We start from the raw sequence: 24,442 nt of genomic DNA, 5'->3' as shown, positions 1-24,442 counted from the left end.
TTTTTTTTTTCTTTTTTTCGGAGCTGGGGACCGAACCCAGGGCCTTGCGCTTGCTAGGCAAGCGCTCTACCACTGAGCTAAATCCCCAACCCCGAGGATATACATTTTTAAAAAGTTTACTCAGATGTATCTTCATCTGAGTGCAGGTGCCTGCAGAAGCCAGAAGAGGGCATCAGGTCTCCTAGAATAGAGTTGCAGGTGGCTGTGAGTCTCCCAGTATAGGTGCTACGACCTGAACCCGGGTCTTCTGCAAGAGCAGAGCCATCAGCCATCTCTCCAGCTTTATCAGTTAGTTTTTACCAGTAGTTGATGGAGTGTCAGATGATGTAGAATAGAGTGAGTCAAGCTAGCAGCAAGTAATGAGGCTACTTATTTAGGGCTATTTGTGGCTTCCAGTTGGTGGGGTGTTGGGAGATGAGCAGCATCCCCCCCCCCCCCCCCCGAGCTGGGGACCGAACCCAGGGCCTTGCTCTTGCTAGGCAAGCGCTCTACCACTGAGACAAATCCCCAACCCCTGATGAGCATGGGATCCTGTGCAAAAAGCTTTATCTGATTACAGTTCCGTTCTGCTTCTGTGTCTCTGAGGGGCTCCCTGTATGTATTCCTTAGGTGCTGGGGAAGTAGGCAGCTCGTATGTATGGTGCACATCCATGTCTATAAGCCCCTCATTTGGGAAGGCTGGTGGTTAGGCCAGGCTAGCTAGCTGTGCAGTGCTCTGCTTAAAATTTTCCACCCACATGTCTTACTTTGGCAATACCTTGATCTTTGGGATACTAATGCATGACAGTGCCAGATCAAACCCTTTGAGTAGTCAGTTTTGTAGAATAATTCTACATGTTAATGGTACTTTATTCTCCTACTCTCTGTATCAACTTGTAGTAAGGGTTGGGGCACAAAGAGTTTGGGAGCTTGTGTCTCTGGCAGGATAGAGGCATTCCTGTGTTAGATGTGTGACCATGTGTATCCCTGTTGCTGTTTAGCTCTTTAACTCCTAGCTGTAGAGCAGTAAGGTCAGCTGAGCATGGGGGTGCTGGACATTTTTATAAGCTAGACTCCTCAAGGGATAGTAGGAGGAGTGGGACGGGGTGCGTGTCAGTAAGCCTAGGCTACTAGAAGTTGGCATGAGCCTGTCCCACACAGGCAGCACTGCAGAATCTGAGCAGCTTCTTTTTTGGTTTTCTGAGACAGGGTTTCACTGAACTTGCTCTATAGACCAGATATGGCCTTGAACTCAGACATCTGCCTGCCTCTGCTGCCTGAGTGCTAGGACTAAAGGCGTGGGACACCACTAGCCCGCTTGAATCTGAGCTTCTTAAGGTGGTATTGAGGAAATGTTTTGGAAAGGGACAGATCACTTACGAATGGTCTTCCTTAATACACATACCAGCGGGAGGCCCCTGTGCAGAGACCTAAGCTTAGAAAGCTAAAACCATTCTGCCTAGTCACACATGGTGTGGGCACTTGCTAGCTATCCCAGCACTGGGGCAAGTACATGTAGGAAGAGTGCTACAAGTTCAAGGCTAGCCTGGGCTACATATTAGGTTTCAGTCCATCTAGGGATACATAGAAGACACTGTCTCAATACATAAACAAGACAACTAATGTATTTGGCTACAGATACTTAGTGTCACCTGTCTTCTTCACAGATGCTTTCACTGACTCTGCTCTCAGTGCTAAAGTGAATGGTGAACACAAGGAGAAGGACCTGGAGCCCTGGGATGCAGGGGAGCTCACAGCCAGCGAGGAGCTGGAGGCTCTGGAGAATGATGTGGTGAGTGTCCTCTGAGACTGCTCAGTGTGCTCTGCACACCCCAGCCTTCAATGTAAACGTGCATCTGTCACAGGGAACACGTTTAGAGCAGCGCTTTCTCTGGGCAGTTGTGAAAGTAAGAAAAGGAAAGAATTTCTCCTTGACTGGAGTTCCGAGCACTCATAAATCACTTCTTTGTGATGATCAGTTTACTTCAGCACACTGACAGTTAAGAGACTGGCAGCCTGTATTGTTTTGAATACCAACAAAATAAGCAGCCTAAAGCAGGTAGTGTTTAATTGTATGTTGGCTTCCTTAGAAATGAGGTCAAGTTGGCCTTTTTGTTTGAGCAAGAGTTATCATTAAGGTAGTTTCAAGTTGGGTGTGGCAACTGTGATGTCAGCACTCAGTGGTAGAAAAAGAAGGGTTAAGAGTTCAAGATCAACCTCCACTAAAGAGAAAGTTTGAGGCCAGCCTGAACTATATAAGACCCTGACTCAAAACAACAGAAAACAAAACAAAACACCGAAACAACAACAACAAAAACCCCAAGTCAGCTAGGTGTCGAGTTACCTGCCTTTAATACCAGGAGGCAGACAGACATGTCTACATAGTTAGTTTGAGGCTAGCTACAGCTACTCAGCCAGACTGTGGATGAAAAATAGCAATCATAAAAGATAAATACTTAGGTTACATTAAAATTAAAGCATTGCCTAAATTTCTCTAAAATGAGTATCATCATCTGTAGAATCTTCCTTCTGAACTGTGCATTGATCTTGTATTATTTTTTGTTTTCTCTTGACATTCCATTTATAGAGCTTATTATATTTTCTTTAATTAAAAATTTTATTTTATATGCATGGGCATACTGTATGTATGTCTGTGCACCTATACCTGGTGCCTTGAGAGGCCAGAAGAGTTTGTCAGGTCCCCTAGAACTGGAGTTACAGACAACTGTGAATTTGCATTTGTGTGCTGGGAATTGTACCGGGGACCTTTGGAAAAGCAGCCTGTGCTTACAAGCATTGAGCCATCTCCCCAGTCCCCTAGAGCATAGAGATTTAATGTTAAGGAGTGCCGTGCAGTAAGTAAGGTTGAGTGAATAAAGAACCTTCTGTTGTGAGCAGAGAACAGAGTTTACTGCCTAAGGCATAGTAATATAGTGAATAGCATCTTCTTCTCCAAGAGCCCTACCACCTAAAAGAACAGAACTGCCCTGCCCTGGGAAGTCATCAGTATTAATCCTCGGAGTTTAAAGGATCTCCTAAACTTAGCATAATGGTTTTCAAGTGTATATCACTGTACCATTGAAGTGGGAAGCAGGTACAGTTTTACTTTATTAGTTAGGGCAGTAAGTTCTTTAATGCTTTGGGGGGGAAGACGCTGGCAGTTTTATCAAAATTTAAAATGTAAATGTGGTTTGTTCTATTAGTCTTACTACGAAGGATTTACTTAGCTAGGCAGTTTGGATTCTGAGTTCAAGGTCAGCCTGATCTACATAGCAAGTTCTAGGCCTTCCTGGCTACCCTGTGAGACCCTGTCTTTTGTTTTGTTTTTGTTTTTAAGATATATTTATTTATTTTATATATGTGAGTACACTGTAGCTGTCTTCAGACACACCAGAAGAGGGCATCAGATCCCATTACAGATGGTTGTGAGCCACCATGTGGTTGCTGGGATTTGAACTCAGGACCTCTGGAAGAGCAGTCAGTGCTCTTAACCACTGAGCCATCTGTCCAGTACCCTGTTTTTATTTTTTTGGGACAGGGTTTCTCTCCATAGCCTTGGCTGTCATGGAACTCACTCTGTAGACCAGGCTGGCCTCAAACTCAGATCCACCTGTTTCTACCTCCCAAATGCTGGGATTAAAGGTGTCCATCAACCACCTCCTGGCTTGAGACCATGTACTTTTTTCTTTTCCTTCCAAAAATGGGATTATACAAATTTAAAATATAAAATAATTTACCTTAATCCTAATATATCTATAATACATGTAAATAATTATGTCATGATATTTTTTGCAACATTATTTCTATTAGCAGGTTCACATCAGAAAAGCATAATACTAATACCTAATAGAAATATGTACCTACCAGTATTCAAATGAGAAAGACACCTTACATACTTATTAACAGAAAAGGCAAGCTGCAGAATAGCAACACTGTATTTAAATTTTGAAACTACATTGTGTTGTGTGTGTGTGTGTGTGTGTGTGTGTGTGTGTGTGTGTGTGTGTGTTGGGGGGGTGTTATGTGTACAGTGGAATGAAGACCAGAAGAGGGCATTGGTTACAGGGAGTTGAGATCCACCATGCAGGGGCTGCAAATCCTTTTGTAAGAGTTCTTAGAGCATATTTTTGTTGTTGTTGGTTTTTTGTTTGTTTTTTTTTTTTTTGTGGAAACAGGGTTTTCCTCTGTATATCTGGCTATTTGAACTCAGATCTACCTGCCTCTACCTCATGAGTGCTGGGGTTAAAGACCTGTGCCACCATACTGAGCTCTGTAGTAACAGCTCGTAACCTTGGAACCATTGGCTTAAGTCTGGGAAACTCCTAATAGTGGTTATTTCTAAGACCTGGAACTTGGAATCATTAGTTTTGGTGGGTATTTTTCAGTTGAGTGGAATGAATCACTCAAATTACTGAAGTTATAATCTTCCAATTAAAAAAAAAAACATCTGCGGGTTGGGGATTTAGCTCAGTGGTAGAGCGCTTGCCTAGGAAGCGCAAGGCCCTGGGTTCGGTCCCCAGCTCCGAAAAAAAGAACCCAAAAAAAAAAAAAAAAAAAAAATCTGTCTTTTGTATCGTCTATCAAGAGTCAGAGAATGTAGTGTGAGTGTGTATCATGGTTTGCATGCAGAGTCCTAGAACAGCTTGTGGGGTTGGCCCCTCTTCCTCACCATGTCCTCTGGAAATGTTTTCTTGACTACTGAGCTGTCAGCCTATTGGACTTTAAAAGGAGAGTCGGATGTGAGGCTTCTGGGGTCCAGGAGTTGCCTCACAAACTATATGAATGCTGACCTCAGACAGGGATGGTTTATTGAGTGTTTGCCCCAGGATTGATTGAACGTGGCAGAGCAGACTCAAGAGCTGGCTGTGACAGTGAGTCAAGATCCTGTAGGGCTTTTAAGCCTGAGATCTACGAACATCTGTGCCTCGGTATTCCACTGGTCAGGATTCAGGGGCAGGGTCGTGTCTTTGTTGTACATTTACCCTGTTTCCATTGGTCTCGGTATTCAGCTGTGGCAGGGGACTTGCTTGCCTAACCTAACATTCATGACTTAACTTGCCAATCAGGAGGTCAGTTGCCTGTGTACATGTCTCTTTCTGGAGGTAGGATGTCAACTCTCAAGGAGGCCTTGGGAACTTAAACTTGACTCCACCCTACTCAAAATGGAAGTCTTATTCTCAAAAGCTTCTTATACTGGTACTGGTGTCTCTCTTATATTGGGGTTTATCCAAAGGGCTACTCATCAAAGCAAAAACCATAAAAGTTCATGCATATATGTAGGAAGTGCTGCTTGGGTGGTTGGTTTGGGTGGCTACCTGTACAAAGCAGTTCTGACTAACTTCTGTTGTGATTGGTTTCCAAGACACCAAAGCACGGAAGTCACAGAATCTGCAATCAACTAGAGCATGAGAAAGTTCCCTTATGACATTAGTAACAGCACAAAATGGCAGACTAGAAAGGTAACAGTTACCTAGGCCTCAACAAGATTGATTGGCACCGCAGATTCTGGCTGTATTTTCCTCATATCTTCAGGGTGAAGAGAATAGCCTATGTTTTGAGAGTAGCGGTTGACTCCTTCAGTGATGGAGGGGACAGTACTGAAGGTGGAAGTCAGGACAATGGGACCCGAGCTGTTGCTGAGCTCCTTGCAACCTTTCATGGCAAACAGCTTTAAAACTTAGCCTGTGTGACGTCCCATTTGCCTTCCCATGACTTTATGCTGTCCTTCCTCACCTGCCTAGGGGAGGGGAAGGGGAAGGGAAGGTATGCTTTTGTGCTGGCATGGAAATCTAGAAGCTTGTGGGAACTCTGACCCAGAGGCCCTGGATCTCTGACAACTCATGGAATCCCCCACCGATTTAAAGGGATGATCCACATCAGAGAAAAGCTTTTCCTAAAGAGTTATTTTTTGTTTTTGTTAGATATAGGGCTTCCCCCCACCCCCCTTTTCAACTGTAGCCAAGGCTGGCTCTTGAACTTCAAACGTCCTCTTTTCTCAGCCTCCTGAGTGCTGCTATGACAGGTGTGGGCTGCGTCTAGCTTTTCTTTAATGATTTCTAAAGTAAAGTTTGGCCCTTTTGTAGGGAAGGGGTCAGAGTTAGAGCCAACTAGTACAGTTTGCAGGAAGTTACTGGAAACATTGATTGCAGCTAAATTGAAAAGTTGACCTTCATTTTCCTTCTAGTCTAACGGATGGGATCCCAATGATATGTTTCGATATAATGAAGAGAATTACGGTGTGGTGTCCACATACGATAGTAGTTTATCTTCATATACGTAAGTTCACAGAGTTTCCTTTTATTTATTTTAGTGCATTTGTCAATTTTCATCAACTTAAATTACGTTACTAATTTTTTTTTAATTTTAAATTAAATAAAAATATCACATTGTTTTTTATTAACTATTCATACTGATAGACTCACATTAAGATAGGGAATAAATGTTGTTCCATTTCATGATCAAAATACATTTTGTCTTTGTTTTTAAATTGTAAAAATGTTCAATTTTCAGGGATGAGGGTTAGAGTAAGCCAGTTCTTGAAACGGTAAATGTTCTTCTGTATAACAGCAACACTAAAAACCGTGTTTTGGTTTGTGATGGCAAAGCCCCTAACCCCGTCAGTGCCCTTGACCCTGTACTGTAGCGTTTCTTAATGGCTGAGAGTGGAAAACTGATCACTCGTCTTCTTTCCTGTGTATTTAGGGTTCCCTTAGAAAGGGACAACTCAGAAGAATTTCTAAAACGGGAGGCAAGGGCAAACCAGTTAGCAGAAGAAATCGAGTCCAGTGCTCAGTACAAAGCTCGTGTGGCCCTTGAGAATGATGACCGGAGTGAGGAAGAGAAGTACACAGCAGTCCAGAGAAACTGCAGTGACCGGGAAGGTCATGGCACCAACACTAGGTACTCAGACTGAGCCACATGCATTGTCATGGACCCGATTCAAAGTCTGTGTGAGAAGATGTAGTCTGACTGTTTCCTCTTTCATGAAGCTAAGGAGAAAGTGCTGATTGATTTGACTTACGATTCTGTTGGAGAGCTGGATGGTGGTGGTGCAGGCCTTTAATCCCAGCACTTGGGATACAGAGTTCAATACCCACCTTCCCACCTTGGACCCCCCCTCCCCTTACACACAGATTTCTGTTAGAGAAAAAATTACAGTCATTTTAATAGTATCTTTTGGGATTAGCTCTCTGGAGTCAAGTGTTGGACCCATGTGACTACCTAGCCCAGACCCTGAGGAGCTCCTTGAAACAAGGTCCGAGTGGTGCCCGGTGGCCTAGTGGCAGTGCACTGTGGCTTGCACGATGAAGGTCTGTTCAGAGCATCAGAATATCGGAATGGGGAGGAACTAGAATTGCCTTGTACTTCAGGAGAGCCTCACCAGGAGCTGATACTTTCGATATGATAATGGTGCCTGTCTGCCACTGGGAGTGTGGGGATAATGTAATGTCACCTCTGCAGAACATGGTACTGTAAGAGAATCTGGCCTCTTTAGGGGTAAAGACTAAGAACCCACAGTCAATATTTGTGATGCTGTAATGGCAGGTGGCAGAAGCACTTGTGTGCTGTGCTTGAAGAGTAGCCTACAGGGAAGAGTGAGGAGGAACAAAGACGCTGAGTCAGAGAGCTGTCAGTGTGACCCAGCACTGCAGCAGAACGTGGCAAGCTGCCAGACAGACTCTCCCCGGCACAGAGGCTAGGAAACTAGGGAAGAGCTGGGTCTTACTTGAAAATTCAGCTTTTCATGATGCTTGCACACGAACTAAAGACAGTGTGGCATGAATTCAAATGGAGAAACGATGGTGCAGTGGTTGCACACATTTGCAGGGCTGTGGGTCTGTCACTTATTCAGAACATGTAGAAAACCTGCTGCCTTGTGGGTAAAGCTGAGTCTGCCGTCAAGGCTCCACAGCTGAGTCTTCTGATTCCCTAATCCTCACAGAGTGTCAGCATGAAAGTGAGCACACTTAGTTAAAGTGGTGGGCGGCCAAGACCTGCAGGGCTGTGAGGCAGTGTGGCAAGACCGAGGCTTGTGTAAGAAATGGTTTTCTATCTAATGTACCTTCCAGTGTGTTTTGTTAGCCTAGCACTTTTTAGGATAAATGATTAAGAGCATCTCTCATTTCCAGGGAAAATAAATATATTCCTCCTGGACAAAGAAACAGAGAAGTCATATCCTGGGGAAGTGGGAGACAGAGCTCACCACGGATGGGCCAGCCTGGACCAGGCTCCATGCCATCAAGAGCTACTTCTCACACTTCAGATTTCAACCCGAATGCTGGCTCAGACCAAAGAGTAGTTAATGGAGGCAAGTATTTTGACTATATTTGCTAATGTTTCTTATCAGATACAGAGCTATCTAAACATTAAGGGTTACATACATGATAGGAATGTGCATGCCATTTGTGAATTTTTGGAGTAGTTTTTATTACCTATAATGTAGTTTGTTTTGTGGCTACCGGACAGTATAACACTGTAACCGTCCTTGGCGCGTGTAGGGTGACAGCATGTCCTGAGCTGTTTCATCCTCTCATACTCATTTGGCCTAAGATACTCCACAGACAAATAGATTGGAAACTCGTAAAGCACTGGGTGATAAGGCTATGGGAGTAGGAATAGTTCATGTGGAAGTCACGGAGTTAGTGCAGACTTGTTTTCATCAACTGTGATAGGCTCCATCCTGCCTAACCCAAGGAAGAACTTGGGGTCATTTGTAATAACAGAAATGAGCAAGAGTCATGTGACGAAAGTCATCAGAATTGTGCTTACAAATACAGCACAGACCACCTTTGATTTCGAGGGTAGGTGTGAGAGTGTAGCAGCTTAGATCTTTAAGTAGGAAGCCACTTTCTATAGTGCCCCCATAGTGTCCCCAGTCAGTTGAATACAGATTATAAGTGTGTATAGAAATCTGGAAGATGGGACAGCAGAAGTGAATCATTTGGAAACCTGGTAACTGACAGAGAAAGAGAACGAGTAGACAGCCAATGTGGTCAGGGGTTGAAGGTTAGAGCAGTGCAGGCTTGATGAGGTAGAGGAGGAACAGTCAAAGGCTCCAGAGGCAGTTTGAGCCAGCCTGGGTCATGTGAGACCTCATGTAAAAAAAAAAAAAGGGAGGGGAGAAGAGTGTCAGCCGTGTGAGAACAGGCGAGCAGAAGAACCCTGGGTTTCCAGTTGTGTTCGTTTTTGCTGAGTCTTCTCTCCAGAATCCCTCTGCAAGGAAGCAGCACTCCTGACCATTTCCCTACTTAGTAATGATGGTGAAATTTCTTTGCTCATTGAGTGAAGATTTTCAGTTGTTTATGAATAGAATTTTCAAGTTAAAAACACGAAGGGAGCTGAGGTCTGTATGATAGTCCCGTGTGTGGAGTCCCCTGGACTACTGGAGAGGAACCCTGGGCTGTCGACAAACACCAGGGAAGTCTGTGCCCTGTGCTTCCTGTTGTGTGCAGACAGGAGATGGATAGCTGGAGCCCAGAGCAGTATGTTGGGTTGAGATTTGCTTTACAGAAGCAGAGGCTGCTGTTCTAGCATTCTAGAAAACAGTAGAGGTAAGGTGTCATTTCTAATGAAACTGGTATTTGGTTCAGGGGTAGACCTGAGGAACGTCAGTTGAGAGCAGGAAAGAGCTTTCGACGGCGGCTTCGGTGGTTGCTGTTTCTCTCGACTGTTCAGAGCGGAGACTGCTGAAGGCTGCCTTCCCAAGCAGGAGTCCTGTGTTTACTGAGGGGTTCTCTGTGTGTGCGACATTCTCTTCATGAGGGACGGCTGACAGCAGCTGAAGAAGTAGGCACACTAGGCAGAGTCTTAACTGTCTCTTCAGTAGTGTGTGTAGATCCTAATTAACCCTTTGGGAACGTGGATTCATTCAAACAGACTTAATTTAAGGAGGTTAAAGTAAAATGTGAATTTGTGTCAGTTAAGTTGTGCTAAAACTTATCACAAATCAAATGACTGTCCTCAAAGGGTTAAATGTACAAGAAATCATTTTTGTCATTTTACTTTTTTTCTGTTTACTTTTTCCCTCATTTTTTTCTTTAGTTTTTATACTTTCCTTCATATCATTTGTTCTGTCAGGTGTTCCCTGGCCATCGCCTTGCCCATCTCCTTCCTCTCGCCCACCTTCTCGCTACCAGTCAGGTCCCAACTCTCTTCCACCTCGGGCAGCCACCCCTACACGGCCGCCCTCCAGGCCCCCCTCGAGGCCCTCCAGACCCCCGTCTCACCCCTCTGCTCATGGTTCTCCAGCTCCTGTCTCTACTATGCCTAAACGCATGTCTGCAGAAGGTACAATACCACGATTTGTTCATTTTTGTTTGTCTCTGTTTAGCTCCGTCGTGAGGTTATGGTTACAAATAGTCTCCTTTTCACTAGTTAATAACCTGTAAGTTTGTGTTGTAACTTTAGTTTATTGAAACTTTCTATTAGCCTTTTGCTCACTAGAGTCAAATTTGGCAAGTGCTCTGAGTCAAGCTCGGCACTGTCCGGGATGTGAAGATGGGTCTGACCCGTCTGCGGTAGTGCACCTGCGCAGCCCAGGAAGGTCACGGCTCCGGCTCCAGGAGAGCAACGGGGACCAACTGGGCACTCTCTGCTCTTGGAGGTGGGTGGGGGTATGGGGGCTGCCACATTCAGCTCCCTGGACATGGTGCCAGTGAACCTTCCTGTTGGCCAAAGGCAGGAGTACTATTTTGGGGTCCTTTGTGATCCATGACATCCCTTGTAGTGACCTTGTATGTCTGCCCTCGGGTAACAGTAGTTTTTAGAGTGCCTGAGGAATTACTAATTCAATTGAATAACTATTTTAAATTAGTTTTACATTATCACTATAGTGAAAGGCTGCTTTAATTTGAGAGACCTTTATTTAAAGTTTATCAGTTACAAAACAGATACAGAGCTGAGGCTTTTCTGTCTTTTTGGCTCTTGTCAAATTGTATTTGATGCTGAATTCACCATTGTTGGATGTCATATACTCTGATGGGTGACATATGTCTGTAATCCAGTGCCCAGGACACAGGCAGGAGGATGGCCAAAAGTTGAGGTCAGTTTGGCTCATTTAATGAGCTCTAAGCCTGCTAGGACTATATGGTGAGGCCCTGCCCGAAAAAGGTAGCATTCTGATTTAGTGCAGTTTATAAGTTAAAGCATCTTTTGTTCTGAATGACAATGTCCTCAATTCAGAGTGTTTGTGTGTATATTCTAATCACCTTGTCTTGGTAAAGTCATAACGAATACGGCTGAGCAAGACTGATAAAGTTTTCCAAAGAAGCTGTTGCAATCTTGAAAAGGCAAATTTCACTGACTTTTATTCAATGCATGCCTCTCATAGTGGCTCCTAGCAGCAACATGGAGGTCTGTTGCAGACCATTAGCATAAAGATGCTTACTCCACGAGAACGTTGCAGAGAGCACTGAGCATAAGAGAATTGTGAGCATTGCACTGTAGTCAGACCTAAGGGCTGCTTTTGGACTGCCCAGAAAGCATGCTCCGCAGTTCCGGGTGCTGGTGCCTCAGGTGGAAGCCCTAACAGAGGGCTAGATGACTGAGGTTTGGTCTCTGGAACTCATGTAAAGGTGAAAAAAGAGAACCGACTCCATAAAGTTGACCTCTCACTTGTACACACATGCTATATGGCACGAAAAACCCCACCTCATACCACACACATAGATTTTTAATACATTTTAAAAATTAAGAAAAGGGGGTTGGGGATTTAGCTCAGTGGTAGAGCGCTTGCCTAGCAAGTGGAAGGCCCTGGGTTCGGTCCCCAGCTCCAAAAATAAAGAAAAGAAAAAAAAAAAGAAAAAAAAGAAAAAAAAAGAAAAAAAAATTAAGAAAAGGAAAGGAAACTCCTAATGCTAATTAGCACTTTCTCAAACTGCATGTCTGATATGTCCCTCTGAAGACACAGCAGAGAGCATGTTAGCTGCCTCTCATGGCCCCTGAGAGGGGTAGTTCTGGACTTGTGTTTTTAGTCTGACTTAGTGGGCTACAGGCCATCTTCACAGCAGTCCCTGATGGGTGGCGGAGTCAGTGATGTGAGTGTGTCAGCTCGAACAGTGCAGCTTTCTGCTCTTACACGACAGACAGCTGGAGGCATGATTTGTAAAATTGGTAATCATGGCAAAAGATGGAGAGGAGAACTGAGGTTTCTGCTTAAAATCCTTTTTCCCTGGAGCCCTAAAGGACATAGCTCAGAAATAGAATGCTAGCCTAATACATATGGGCTCCCGAGTTTGGTTCCTATCACCATCAAAATCATGTTTTGTCTCATTTTGGAAGTAATACAATGTTGTAGAAAGGTAAACTGATAACATCCCATCATGCAGGTGTGATTCCTACTGAGGTTATTATAACTCGTTTTTAAACGCAAGTGTAGTTATACACTGTTATGCCATGTTGTTTGATTTCTCACCATCAAGTTTACTTCTCCCTTGCTTTAAAAAGGAAATAAGGCTAGAAAGATGGGTGAGTTGTTAGAGAACTTCCTGTGCACACCCTCACTCACACAGACACATACACGCAGTAGAGTTAAAGTAACAACACATCATAAGAGGGAGAAGTAAGATGTACGTGCATAATTGACACTCCACGAAATCATTCTTAGTATGGCCAAAAACCAATACAGTGTGGTTCATATTTTAACCATTGAAAATCTGTTAAGGAAGTAAGAGCATATGTCTGTGTCTAGCAAAAAGAGCAGTAAGGTAGACGCTGCAGGACTGATGTGACATCCTTCGTGTCTTCCTCAGGCCCACCAAGGATGTCTCCAAAGGCACAGCGGCACCCTCGGAATCATAGAGTCTCCGCTGGGAGAGGCTCCATGTCTAGTGGCCTAGAATTTGTATCCCACAATCCCCCAAGTGAAGCAGCTGCTCCTCCAGTGGCAAGGACCAGTCCTGCAGGGGGAACGTGGTCCTCAGTGGTCAGTGGGGGTAGGTATGACATTGTGACAGCTGACTGCACACGTACAGTAGGGCGGAGCTGAAGATCTGAGAGGATGTACAGAGATACAAATTAAATGTGGCCTTAGCAGGTGTTGCCAGTTATCACAGGTACCCAAGACACTAGTTGAAGGACCTGTCCCATCCTTCTGGACCTCTGTCCCTGTGTACATTTTGTAAACCTGTCTAGGTTTCTTATTGCAGCGTGTTTCCATGGCATCTGTGTGTGGGGTAAACAGATGCTCACCCAGTGCTCCTCAGGGGGCGTGCACAGCAGGCCTTCAGCTCTTATGTAGGGGCCTGAGACATACTCTGGCCGTCAGCAGCCGCAATCTGTCCTGTCAGCCTATAGTGCTTCACTTCCCGGGAACAGAGCGGAGCAGTGCCTGCTCTTCTGGCCTTACCAGAGACAGGCCTTTAAGCTTAAAAAAGACAGACAGACAGACAGACAGACAGACAGACAGACAGACAGACAGGCAGGCAGTGCTGTTAAACGTCTGCTTTTATTTGCTACGCCCTCACACAGTATGTTTATCCTGTGTGGTCTGCACGTGTGGGATCACCTATAAACCCCTTTGTGCTATTTTTCTTGACCTTTTTAACTGAAGACTAACAAGAAAATAGAAGGTGAGAAAAGAATCTTGAGCTGTTTGAACCTTATAAATAAGCAACTTTATTATAAATGTGAGTAGAGACAGTTGAGAGGGATATAGTAAGAATTGTGTTACAGGTTGGGGATTTGGCTCAGTGGTAGAGCGCTTGCCTAAAAGGCCCTGGGTTCATTCCCCAGCCTCGGGGGGCGGGGCGGGGGGGGGGGGGATTGTGTTACAGGGTTGGTCTTTCCTGGAGAAGTTAGAGACATGAACAGTTTCCTTCTATAATGTTTGTGACTTCAAAAACAAAAGTCACTAAAGTGATGCAAATTGAACCATTTTCACTAACCTCTTTAGTCTGAAGTCTGCAAATAGGTTTTTAATGGACTAAGAAACATTAGGCAGTTGTGTGGAAGGCACTCGGTCTGTGCTGCATACACCTCGAGGCTAATTGCGTCCTAATTTCCTTCAGCACTAGCAGTGGATCTTTTTATTGCAAAGAAAAGCACACAGGCTTGCAGCAGGCTGCCATCAGTGTACTGATGGAAGGAGAGGGAGAGGCTTGGTAGAGGCCTTCTCTCATCTTACATAAATGTCACACTCTGGATGTTGTCCTTTTTTATTTTTTATTTTTTTAAGTATGATTTGGCTTGCCATTAAACCCGGTGTTGAACTTTCCTCAAAAATACTTCAAAGTTAACTCATTGAATTTAGGAGGGAAACCACAGTGGCACATAGATATTGGTGATTTCTGTCATAAGATATTCTGAGAATTTAATGAGTGCCTTTTTGCTTCTAGTTCCAAGACTATCTCCCAAAACTCACAGACCCAGGTCTCCCAGGCAGAACAGCGCTGGAAACTCTCCCAGCGGGCCTGTGCTCGCTTCTCCCCAAGCTGGCATCACCCCTGCCGAAGCCGTTTCCATGCCGGTCCCCGCCGCGTCCCCTACTCCTGCCAGCCCTGCGTCCAACAGAGCTCTGACCCCATCTATCGAGGGTATGCAACCAACGTGGATGGCCAAGAGCTGGGTTCTACATACACGGTGACACAAAGTTCTGTCTGCGGTAGAACTATTCCATGTATATTAGCTAATATCTGGCGTCAGAGGCGCTGGCCTGTCCTAGTGTGATAGGCCTGTTACAGGAGCATGCTTACTGGGTTTCCATGTGATGACTAACAAGGAATAAACTCAAAAGTGAACCCATTTCCCTAAGCTACATTACATGTGTTTGCTGTTTACTCACACGATTGTCCTAACTTCTGTCTAATACTAGTTTGTTTGCTTTTTTTAAACTTGTTTTCTAGCGAAAGATTCCAGGCTTCAAGATCAGAGGCAGAACTCTCCTGCAGGGAATAAAGAAAATATTAAAGCAAGTGAAACATCACCTAGCTTTTCAAAAGCTGAAAACAAAGGTTAGAGTTTGTTAAAGTTTTTAGACACAGTTATAGAAACAGAAAACTATTTAGCCAGAAGATATTTGAAATTGCTAGTCTTTAGGTGATAGATCTCCTCTCTTTTTTTTTTTTTAAGATTATATATATATATATATATATGCATGCTGTCACTGTCTTCAGACACACCAGAGGAGGGCATCAGATCCCATTACAGATGGTTGTGAGCCACCATGTGGTTGCTGGGGTTTGAACTCAGGACCTCTGGAAGAGCAGTCAGTGCTCTTAACCGCTGAGCCATCTCTTCAGCCCTCTCCTCTCGTTTCTTATCTCCTCCCCTCACCCCAGTGCTATGATTAAAGCTGCTATAGTCGTGCACCAACACAAGTGGCCTCTGCTCTCCTTTCTAACATTCCGTACTTAACAGTTTTACGTTTAAGGTTAGAGGAGACTTGGGATCTAACAGGTTTCGGTTTTACAGGTGTGTCACCAGTTATCTCTGAACACAGAAAACAGATCGATGATTTAAAGAAGTTTAAGAATGATTTTAGGGTAAGTTCTGTATTGATTGGTTAGAATTAAAAAAAATAGCAGTTGGTGATTTTAAATGACCAGTTCACAAAAGCATGTTCTTAAAGTGCACACACATGCACGCACACTGTCATTTTAAGTCATTTGTGCAACAAACTAATTGTTTTTCAGCTGTTGTTTATGTATGCATTATGCATTTGGGCACGGGTCTGCCTGGTGTCCTGTGAGACCAGAAGAGGGCACTGGATTTCCTGGAACTGGAGTTGCAGATGGTCATGAACCACCATGTAGGTTCTGGGTCCTGAACCCAGGTCCTCTGGAAGGGCAGCCAGTGCTCTTAACCACTAATGTCTCTTTCTAGCCCACAGGGTTTAAATGTGTGTGTATGTATGTGCGTGCATGCCATCTGGTCTGGTCTGCCTGTCTGTCTGTGAGTTGATATGTACATAGTAGTTCAAATGCCCTCCGAGGCCAGCTGTCGTCCCTTGGAGATGGGGTTAAAGGCAACAGTGGGCTGCCTGAAGAGGGTGTTAGAAAGTGAATTTGGATTCTCTGGAAGAACAGCAAACACTGTTAACCACTGAGCTGTCTTTCTAGCCCTTTCACAATTACTCTTAAAGATGTCTTTCTCTGTTCTAAGTACAAAAATTTGAAATCACAAGGTTTTTGTTTGGGGTGTGTGTGTGTGTGTGTGTGTGTGTGTGTGTGTGTGTGTGTGTGTGTATACCAAGACTGCAGGTAGCAAATGAAAGGATATCTTACTTTGGAAGCTGACACACTAGAGCTCACTGCTTCCTAGGTCTAAGGTTGAGAATTGACCCTGTCAGTACTTGTAGTGTGTGCAGTAGAAGATGTAACTCATTCTAATTTTTTTTTAATTTATTCATTTATTATATATATAAGTACACTGTAGCTGTCTTCAGATACACCAGAAGAGGGCATCAGATCTCTTTACAGATGGTTGTGAGCCACCATGTGGTTGCTGGGAATTGAACTCATGATCTCTGGAAGAGCAGTCGGGTGCTCTTAACCGCTGAGCCATCTCTCCAGCCCGATGTAACTCATTCTCTTATTCATTCATGCTTTTGGGGGCTGAGGCTTGACCCCAGGCCTGAATTCCCTTGGTGAGAGTGTTCCTATAAATCTCACTTCTATCCTAAGACAAGCTTCTAGAGCCCTCCTGGGTTACTTTGTCATTCTTCCACACAAAATCTACAAAAAGCTTTAGTGTAAGGGGCTGGGGATTTAGCTCAGTGGTAGAGCGCTTACCTAGGAAGCGCAAGGCCCTGGGTTCGGTCCCCAGTTCCGAAAAAAAAAGAACCAAAAAAAAAAAAAAAAAAAAAGCTTTAGTGTAAATACCAAATTAATTTAATTTTTTAAAATGGTTTCTTTGTTTTTACTTTATGTGCATTGGTGTTTTCCCTGCATGTATGTATGTGTGAGGATGTTGAATCTCCCGGAACTGTCGTTAAAAGCATTGTGAGCAGCCATGTGCATGCTGGGAATTGATCCTGGGTCCTCTGAAAGAGCAGCCAGTGCTCTTTAACCACTGAATCATCTCTCCTTCCTCCCAAATTACATTTTAGACCAGTAACTTTTTATCCTTTGAATTCTATACTGTTGGGTTTTTGTTTGTTTTTGTTTTAAGAATTATTTACTTAGGTTATGTATGTGAGTACACTGTTGCTCTCTTCAGACACACCAGAAGAGGGCATCGGATCCCATTACAGATGGTTATGAGCCACCATGTGGTTGCTGGGAAGTGAACTCAGGACCTCTGGAAGAGCAGTCAGTGCTTTTAACCACTTGAGCCATCTCTCCCTACACTGCTGTTTTTTATTTTTATTATTTTAATTATATGCATATGTATCTGTGTGTTAGAGTGGAGGTATTCACAGGGACCAGTGGGGTGGTATTTGTCTAGAGCTAACTAATGTTCCCTGGCCTGGGTGCTGGAAGCCATACTCTATCCTCTGGGAGAGAAGAGTACATGCCCTTAACCACTGAGCCATCCATCCATCCTCCCCACCAAATTGTATTAAATACCAGCTCAGGGAGTCTCAAAGTTTAGCTATCTAGAAGGAAACATCATGTTTTAATATGTCTGTATTAAATCTTAAAGCTCACAAATGAGAGGAAACATGCACTAATTGTCTTTTCTGAGTTAATTTGCTTAATCTGGTACTCTCCTGTTATATTTATTTTCCTGTAAAGGATACAATTTTTTGGATTAATAAATCCAAGAGCATACATGCCACATTCTTTTTTTTTTTTTTTCTTCTTCTTTTTTTTGGAGCTGGGGACCGAACCCAGGGCCTTGTGCTTGCTAGGCAAACGCTCTACCACTGAGCTAAATCCCCAGCCCTACATGCCACATTCTTGTTAGTCTCTCCTCTGTGCATAGTCACCTCGGTTGTTGTGTAGTAGCTGCTGGGAATAGCACTGAAGCTGTGTTGATGAGGAAGACTCTCAGTGGCACTTAGGTTTGCAGTCCTTTGAGAAGAATGGCTGGGTCAAATGGCAGGTCTGTTTTTAAGTTTTTAGGATTTCGGGTTTTTTTTCAAGATATACTTTATATTTTTTATTTGCGTGTGTGTGTGTGTGTGTGTGTGTGTGTGTGTGTGTGTGTGTGTACACGTGCAGATGCTCTGGAGCTGAACTTGCAGACAGTTGGTAAGCATGAGCCCATGTGGGAGCTGGGAATTGAACCAGGTTTCCTGGGAGAACCAGCCAGTGCTCTTAACCACTGAACCATCTTTCCAGCCCACTATTGTTTTTAGTCCACAGAACTGGGCAACTTTACATTCTCACCTGAATTGTTCTCTGGTGGGAGAAAGAGGGGGTTCTCTTTTTTCCACATCTTCACTACTATTTGCTGTTTGTTTCTAATGACTGCCATTCTGACAGAGTTAAGTGGGTATCTGAGTGTGCATGTATATATATCTTGTCTAAAATAAGCGTGTGTGTGTGTGTGTGTGTGTGTGTGTGTGTATACATACATATACATATATATTTTTTTTTATTTAAATTGTAGGGGTGTGTGTGTATGGGTAAGTGTGAGTAAGAATGAGGATGCTGGTGAGGTCAGAGGCTTTGGGAGTTTGGTGTTTAACTCTCCTGAGGATCACAGTACTTAACTGCTTTCTTTAGACTTGCTGGGGAGCTCTCGTCTATGTGGTTCCCCTTAACTATGTGAGGCTCACACTCAGTCTTAGGCTGTGTCTGTCACGCAGCTCTGCATCATCTGTTCTTTTTCCCTGTCCTATTTTCATTGTTTTTTTCCAGCTTTGATTTGAGCTTAGTTTGTTGTTTGTTCCTTTTCTGGGATATTCAGGTACAGCATTGTTGCTTAGTTGAGGTCTTATCAAATTCTTTTTATTTAACTTAATTTAATTTTTTAAAATTTTTGTTTAATTAAAAAAAATTTAGTGCTTAATTGTTTAAAGTTTAGGTAGTGGACTGGAGAGACTCAGAGATTAAGAGCACCGACTGCTCTTCCAGAGGTCCTGAGTTCAATTCCCAGCAACCACATGGTGACTCACAACCATCTGTAATGGGATCTGATGCCCTCTTCTGGTGTGTCTGAAGACAGCGACAGTGTACTCATACATAGAATAAATCTTAAAAAAAAATAAAAGCTTAGGTAGCAATGGCATTAGGAGTTGGTCTCTAGGAGTTGATCATACCTTTTCTTTCTTTTTTTGAGTTCCTGGCCAATGAGTAAATGCTAGGAAGTAGAGCAGGGGTTCCAATGCCGTGTTTGAATTTTAATTGCTCTAAATGCGAAATCTTGTCGGTTGTTTACATTCAGTGATTCCTGAGTTTCAGACCCTTTCCCCTGCTTCTGTCCCAGCCCCTCCTGTCACAGTGATACTGTAAAGCAGTTTCTGTCGCTGCCTGCTGTGTGTGCATCAGGAAACTGAGTTGGTGAAGTTAAGTCAGCTGCCCAGGAAACTAGGTGACTGGGAAATGAAAGGCTTAGGTTAAGGGGAGTGCAGACGAGTTCAGCCGCCATTGTGACATGACATGTAGGTTTTGTCCTGAACTGCCCTTCTTTCTCTTGAGAGCAGTCTCCACTCTGCAGCATAGCTGAGTGCTGGAAGTTTTATATGGAGACTTCCTAGGTCTGGTGGGTTAATGCTTTGTAGATTATGGAGGTAAAGGTTTTGCTTGAAGCACTGTGCGCTCAGGGTATTGCCTAAGGGACGTCCCAGGCAGAGGAGGGAAGGGTAGAGACTGGGTCTTGACAAGTTTTTTTCTTTGAGTTACAGAAAGGCTTGGTTTTGGGTAGGGTTTAGCTCTGTGCTTACTGTGGACTAATTGAGTTCTGTCCCACCGAACACACATAACCCTTCTCTACAGAATTTTAATTGTACTTTGTTTTCTCCATGGGCTTGCCATTTATAAGATGTCCATTAAAGAACCTATATCGTGTGGATTAAGAAATAACATAAGCAGTTTGGATCTGTAGGTAATTTGCCATTATAAGAATAGAAATGGAAAATACTCGTGTGTGTGTGTGTGTGTGTGTGTGTGTGTGTGTGTGTGTGTGTGTGTGCGCGCGCGCGCGCAGAGGCAGGAGGACTTTGAATTAGCTCTTTATTCTACTTTTACATGGGTTCCGGTCCTTGAGGTCACCTTTTCAGGCCCTTTCCTTTGCATTTTCATGAAGATTCAGTTTTGTTTTATGTGTTTGGTGTTTTGCCTGAATGTGTAAGTGTACTACATTTGTGCCTGGTACCTATGGAGCCCAAAGAGGACACCAGATCCCTTGAAACTAGAATTGTAGAGATTGTGACCATGCAGGTCCTGGGTACTGAACCTGCAAGAACAGAAAGGGCAAGTATGTACTGAGCCATCACTCCAGTCCTACTTTTTAAACTGTTGTATGGTTACTGAGTATTGTACTAGGTTCCATAAGCACATTTATATAAATGTCTATGATGTACTCTGAGCATATGCCATCTCCTGCTCCTTAGTGGAGGCTGCTTTTTCTCTCTGTCTTGCGTGGTAGCCTTCCACCTCCCTGAGGCAGGGGTCAGAACTGTCGCATCTTGTTCCATCAGCCACACAGTGCTGGTGTTGCGGGCCGCTGGTAAATACTTAACTTTTCCTTCCTTTTCCTGAAACAGAATCTCTGTTGCCCAGGACGGCCTGCGACGCCCAGCAGACCTATTTCTGCCTCTGAAATTCTGAAATTGCAGGCATGAGCCACCATCAGTTTAATAACTAAGCCTTTTGTTTGTGCCTTGGGGGAGGCAGGTGTGGGACGTTGAGACAGGGTCTCTGTACATAGCCCTGCTTTCCTGGAACTCAATATGTGGAAACCAAAGTGGCCTACAACTCACAGACCTGCACCTGCTTCCTGAGTGCTGAGACTAAAGGCTTACACCACCATGGTCAGCCTGGCTAATAACTAGCTCTTGAGTCTTGGATACTGGTTGCTAAAGTTGTATTGTATGTTATTTTGGTTTTTGTGCCTTAAAAAGACATAATCTGAGTCGGGCATGGTGGCCTTCAGTTCCTTCCTCCTTCCAGGAGGCAGAGGAAGGCAGATCATAGTGAGTTCAGGGCCAGCCTGGTCTACGTAGGGAGTTCCTACACACAGAGACCCTGTCTCGACAGACAGACAGATCAACCAAAAAGGTCATTTTCTGAAACCAGTAACAGAAAACCTATTCACACTCCTTTGCTTATACTTATGGGAAATTATTTCTTATATTTAGTTACAGCCAAGTTCTACGTCTGAATCTATGGATCAACTACTAAGCAAAAACAGAGAAGGAGAAAAGTCACGAGATTTGATGAAAGACAAAACGGAAGCAAGTGCTAAGGACAGCTTCATTGACAGTGGCAGCAGCAGCTGCACCAGCAGCAGCAGCAAGACCAACAGCCCCAGCGCCTCCCCTTCTGTGCTTAGTAATGCAGAGCACAAGAGGGGGCCTGAGGTCACGTCCCAGGGGGTGCAGACTTCCAGTCCGGCCTGCAAACAAGAGAAGGATGACCGAGAAGAGCGGAAAGACACAACCGAGTTAGTAGCCTGGGCCTCAGCACATCCTCTCTCCAAGTAGTGTGCTTTAAGGAGTTTGTTTTCGCAGAGTAACCGTTACAGAGACTTGCTTTAGAACTCGTAGCTGAATCTAGTCATTGAATTCTTAGCATTGTTACCATTCTGTTTTGTATGTAGCTGTGACGGTAAGAAATGCTACTTGTGTACAGACAGTTTAAATCTGAAAGCCCTGTCTTGGGACTCAGGTTCTGCCTACCCTGCAGTTTGCAAGGACTGTGTGCTGCCCCAGTTGAGGAAATGTTTAGTTGATAAGCACATTTTTATAAACCTTATTTCTGTGCATCTGCCGTATTAAAGCACTTAAATAGACTAGTGGGTTAGCCTCAGACTTAATCACAACTCCTTTTTTGTGTTCTGGATAACGAAAAAAACCCTAATTGTACTTGAACTTTTAGCATGGCAGGTTTAGAGTGACTGTTTATTCTTTTTTTTCCCCGGAGCTGGGGACCGAACTCAGGGCCTTGCGCTTGCTACGCAAGCGCTCTACCACTGAGCTAAATCCCCAACCTGTGACTGTTTATTCTTGATTTGCAGAAAAATAATTTTACTGGAGCAGTGGTCTTTCCCAAGGCATGTGATTAAAAAATCTTGATACATTTATAATTGGTGCCTGGTGGAAGGAAGGATTTTGTTAACACAGCACTTGAGCAGCTGAGGCTGTGGATCCTAAGTGTGAGGCCAGCCTTGATCTATTGCAAAGCCCAATCTTTAAAGAAAAACAATTAGAAATACTATGCACTCGTATTAAGCATTGGGGTTTTTAAAGTGGATTAATTTTCTGTGCTTTGTCTGCGTGTCCGTCTGTTGTCTACATGTCCGTCTGTACACTACACACTTGCTGTACCTTCAGAGGCCACAAGAGGGTGTTAGGTGGCTGAAACCAGTTATCAATTGAGGGATTAAACCCCAGTCCTTCGGAGGGGCAGCTGCTTGGCTGTTCCTTAACCCCGTCAGGCACCCTTTTAAGGCTGTTTTCCATGGGGCTACTGTGTTCTCAGTTGGAATATTCCTTGATTGCTTTTGAGGGATGTGGTTTCTTTGGTTTGAATTTGTTCTTGTATGATTACTCTCTTCATCAGATTGAGCAGCAGACGTGTGTGTTTCAGTGAAGGAGACTGAAACAGAGAATTACACAAATATGACCTATGTTAGCAATCCTTTGAAAGCTGATGGCTGTGGCAGAGTTGTGAAAGCCGTGGGTTCCATGATGTTTCACTGACCTGCCTGTTGTTTTCTTTCTCACTTAGGCAAGTTAGGAAGTCGACTTTGAATCCCAATGCAAAGGAGTTCAACCCTCGTTCTTTCTCTCAGGTAAGCGATAGCCCTCTATAGCGAGTTTCTGCGGAGATTCAGGGTGGTCTTCATGGCTTTTTTCCTGTGCTCCCATCTGACTGAGCCCAGCTGTAGGACGCTGAGACAGCCTGTCCTCCCCGAGCTTGCCAGTGTTCGCTGTGCAGCTGTGAGAACGGAGGCTCTGAAGAGCAGCTCGGAATGTAAGCTGGATGATTAGTGAGGCTGCCGGTCCCACTGACTGCACAGAAGAGAATCTGTTTCCTGCCCTTTGGAAACATTTCCTCAGGGAGGTGTGGTAGAGCATGCCTGTAATCTTAGCAAGCAGGAGACTGGGGCAAAAGGGTCATGAGTTTGGTCAGTGTGGGCCACACAGTGAGACCGTGCCCAAAACCACAAAAATGAAAAAGAAAAAAATAGACCTTTTCTGGTTCCTTGTAAAACACAGTTCTGATACCAAATCTGCTTATGACAGCCCTTAACACTGAGAAATGTCTGCAGCCTTAGTTTTCCCTGTTTTAATCCCTGGAAACTGAATCAGCTACTTCAATGCTAGACTCTGGGTGTTTTGTTTGTTTTGTTTTGTGTTTTGAATACAAAGTGCTAGTTAGATATGTACTGGCAAAACCACTAGGGAGGCTGCTGTAAAGATTGTTTTCATAGTTGCTTTTATCTTGACGTGGTTGACACTGAATTCTGTTTTGTAGCCAAAGCCTTCTACTACCCCAACGTCGCCTCGGCCTCAAGCCCAGCCCAGCCCGTCCATGGTGGGTCATCAGCAGCCAGCTCCAGTGTACACGCAGCCTGTGTGCTTTGCACCCAATATGATGTACCCTGTCCCAGTGAGCCCAGGCGTGCAGGTAAGTTCCATGGGTTAGGATTTGCTGGACTACCATAGCTTGCATTTAGCACAGGGGTCCTGGGTTGGTACTGAGTGGATACCTGATAGCAGGGAGGGGTAAGAGTGGGTGGTGGGTGGGGAGGGCTTGGTGTGCTGTATCATTAGCATGTGGATCTGAGTTTTAGAGCTAATTCTCAGAAAAATGGCTTACATTTACTGTAGGCCAGAGTTGTTCCTTTTGGTTATGGGTATTATTTTAATTTGAATAGCTCATAGGGAATCAGGAAAACACAGGCCAGATAACATTAAAAGACAGTGATAGGATATATTGTTACCATATGAATCTAATGATGTGTTTTCAATTCCCTCAAGCCTTTATACCCAATACCTATGACGCCCATGCCAGTGAACCAAGCCAAGACATATAGAGCAGGTAAAGGTGAGAATAGCCCTGCCTGTGTGTGCCTATGTGTGCATGAGCTAAGTACCACTGTGCACTGAGTAGTTGACTGCAGCTTGAATTCACAGGGTGTGTGTTCACTTCGGATGGCCAGTGTGAGTGTTCACAGGGTGTGTGTTCACTTCTCATGGCCAGTGTGAGTATTCAATTCACAGGGTGTGTGTTCACTTCTGATGGCCAATGTGAGTATTCAGGTGACTCTTGAGCAGATAGCACATGGTACTCATGTGAGGGGATATATATATATACATATATATATATATATATATATATATATATATATATATATATATACTTAGTATGTGGTGTGTGAGTATGTGCATGTGTGCACTTGGTATGCATGG

General features: G+C 44.1%; 1 protein-coding gene across 33 annotated transcripts in view; it reads left to right on the top strand.

Moving 5' to 3' along the window:
- Positions 1–24,442, top strand: part of Atxn2 (ataxin 2) — a 96,239-nt gene that overhangs the window by 52,293 nt on the left and 19,504 nt on the right. For 12 of the 33 annotated variants that reach the window (XM_063271189.1, XM_063271185.1, XM_063271199.1 and 9 more), the window contains exons 6-18: positions 1,647–1,771; positions 6,164–6,255; positions 6,682–6,879; positions 8,109–8,287; positions 10,057–10,266; positions 12,729–12,911; positions 14,313–14,510; positions 14,820–14,927; positions 15,388–15,458; positions 21,164–21,468; positions 22,755–22,818; positions 23,505–23,657; positions 24,011–24,077. In XM_063271189.1, the coding sequence (XP_063127259.1) occupies positions 1,647–1,771; positions 6,164–6,255; positions 6,682–6,879; positions 8,109–8,287; positions 10,057–10,266; positions 12,729–12,911; positions 14,313–14,510; positions 14,820–14,927; positions 15,388–15,458; positions 21,164–21,468; positions 22,755–22,818; positions 23,505–23,657; positions 24,011–24,077 (1,953 nt within the window). The remainder of the gene's footprint in view (positions 1–1,646; positions 1,772–6,163; positions 6,256–6,681; positions 6,880–8,108; positions 8,288–10,056; positions 10,267–12,728; positions 12,912–14,312; positions 14,511–14,819; positions 14,928–15,387; positions 15,459–21,163; positions 21,469–22,754; positions 22,819–23,504; positions 23,658–24,010; positions 24,078–24,442) is intronic. The other 21 variants (XM_063271204.1, XM_063271182.1, XM_063271184.1 and 18 more) reach the window with 5 other exon arrangements.

This window comes from Rattus norvegicus, chromosome 12 (assembly GCF_036323735.1).
Source record: "Rattus norvegicus strain BN/NHsdMcwi chromosome 12, GRCr8, whole genome shotgun sequence".
NCBI classification, from domain to species: Eukaryota; Metazoa; Chordata; class Mammalia; order Rodentia; family Muridae; genus Rattus; species Rattus norvegicus.
Note: the sequence above shows the minus strand (reverse complement) of the source record. Positions and strands in the feature narration are given on the sequence as shown.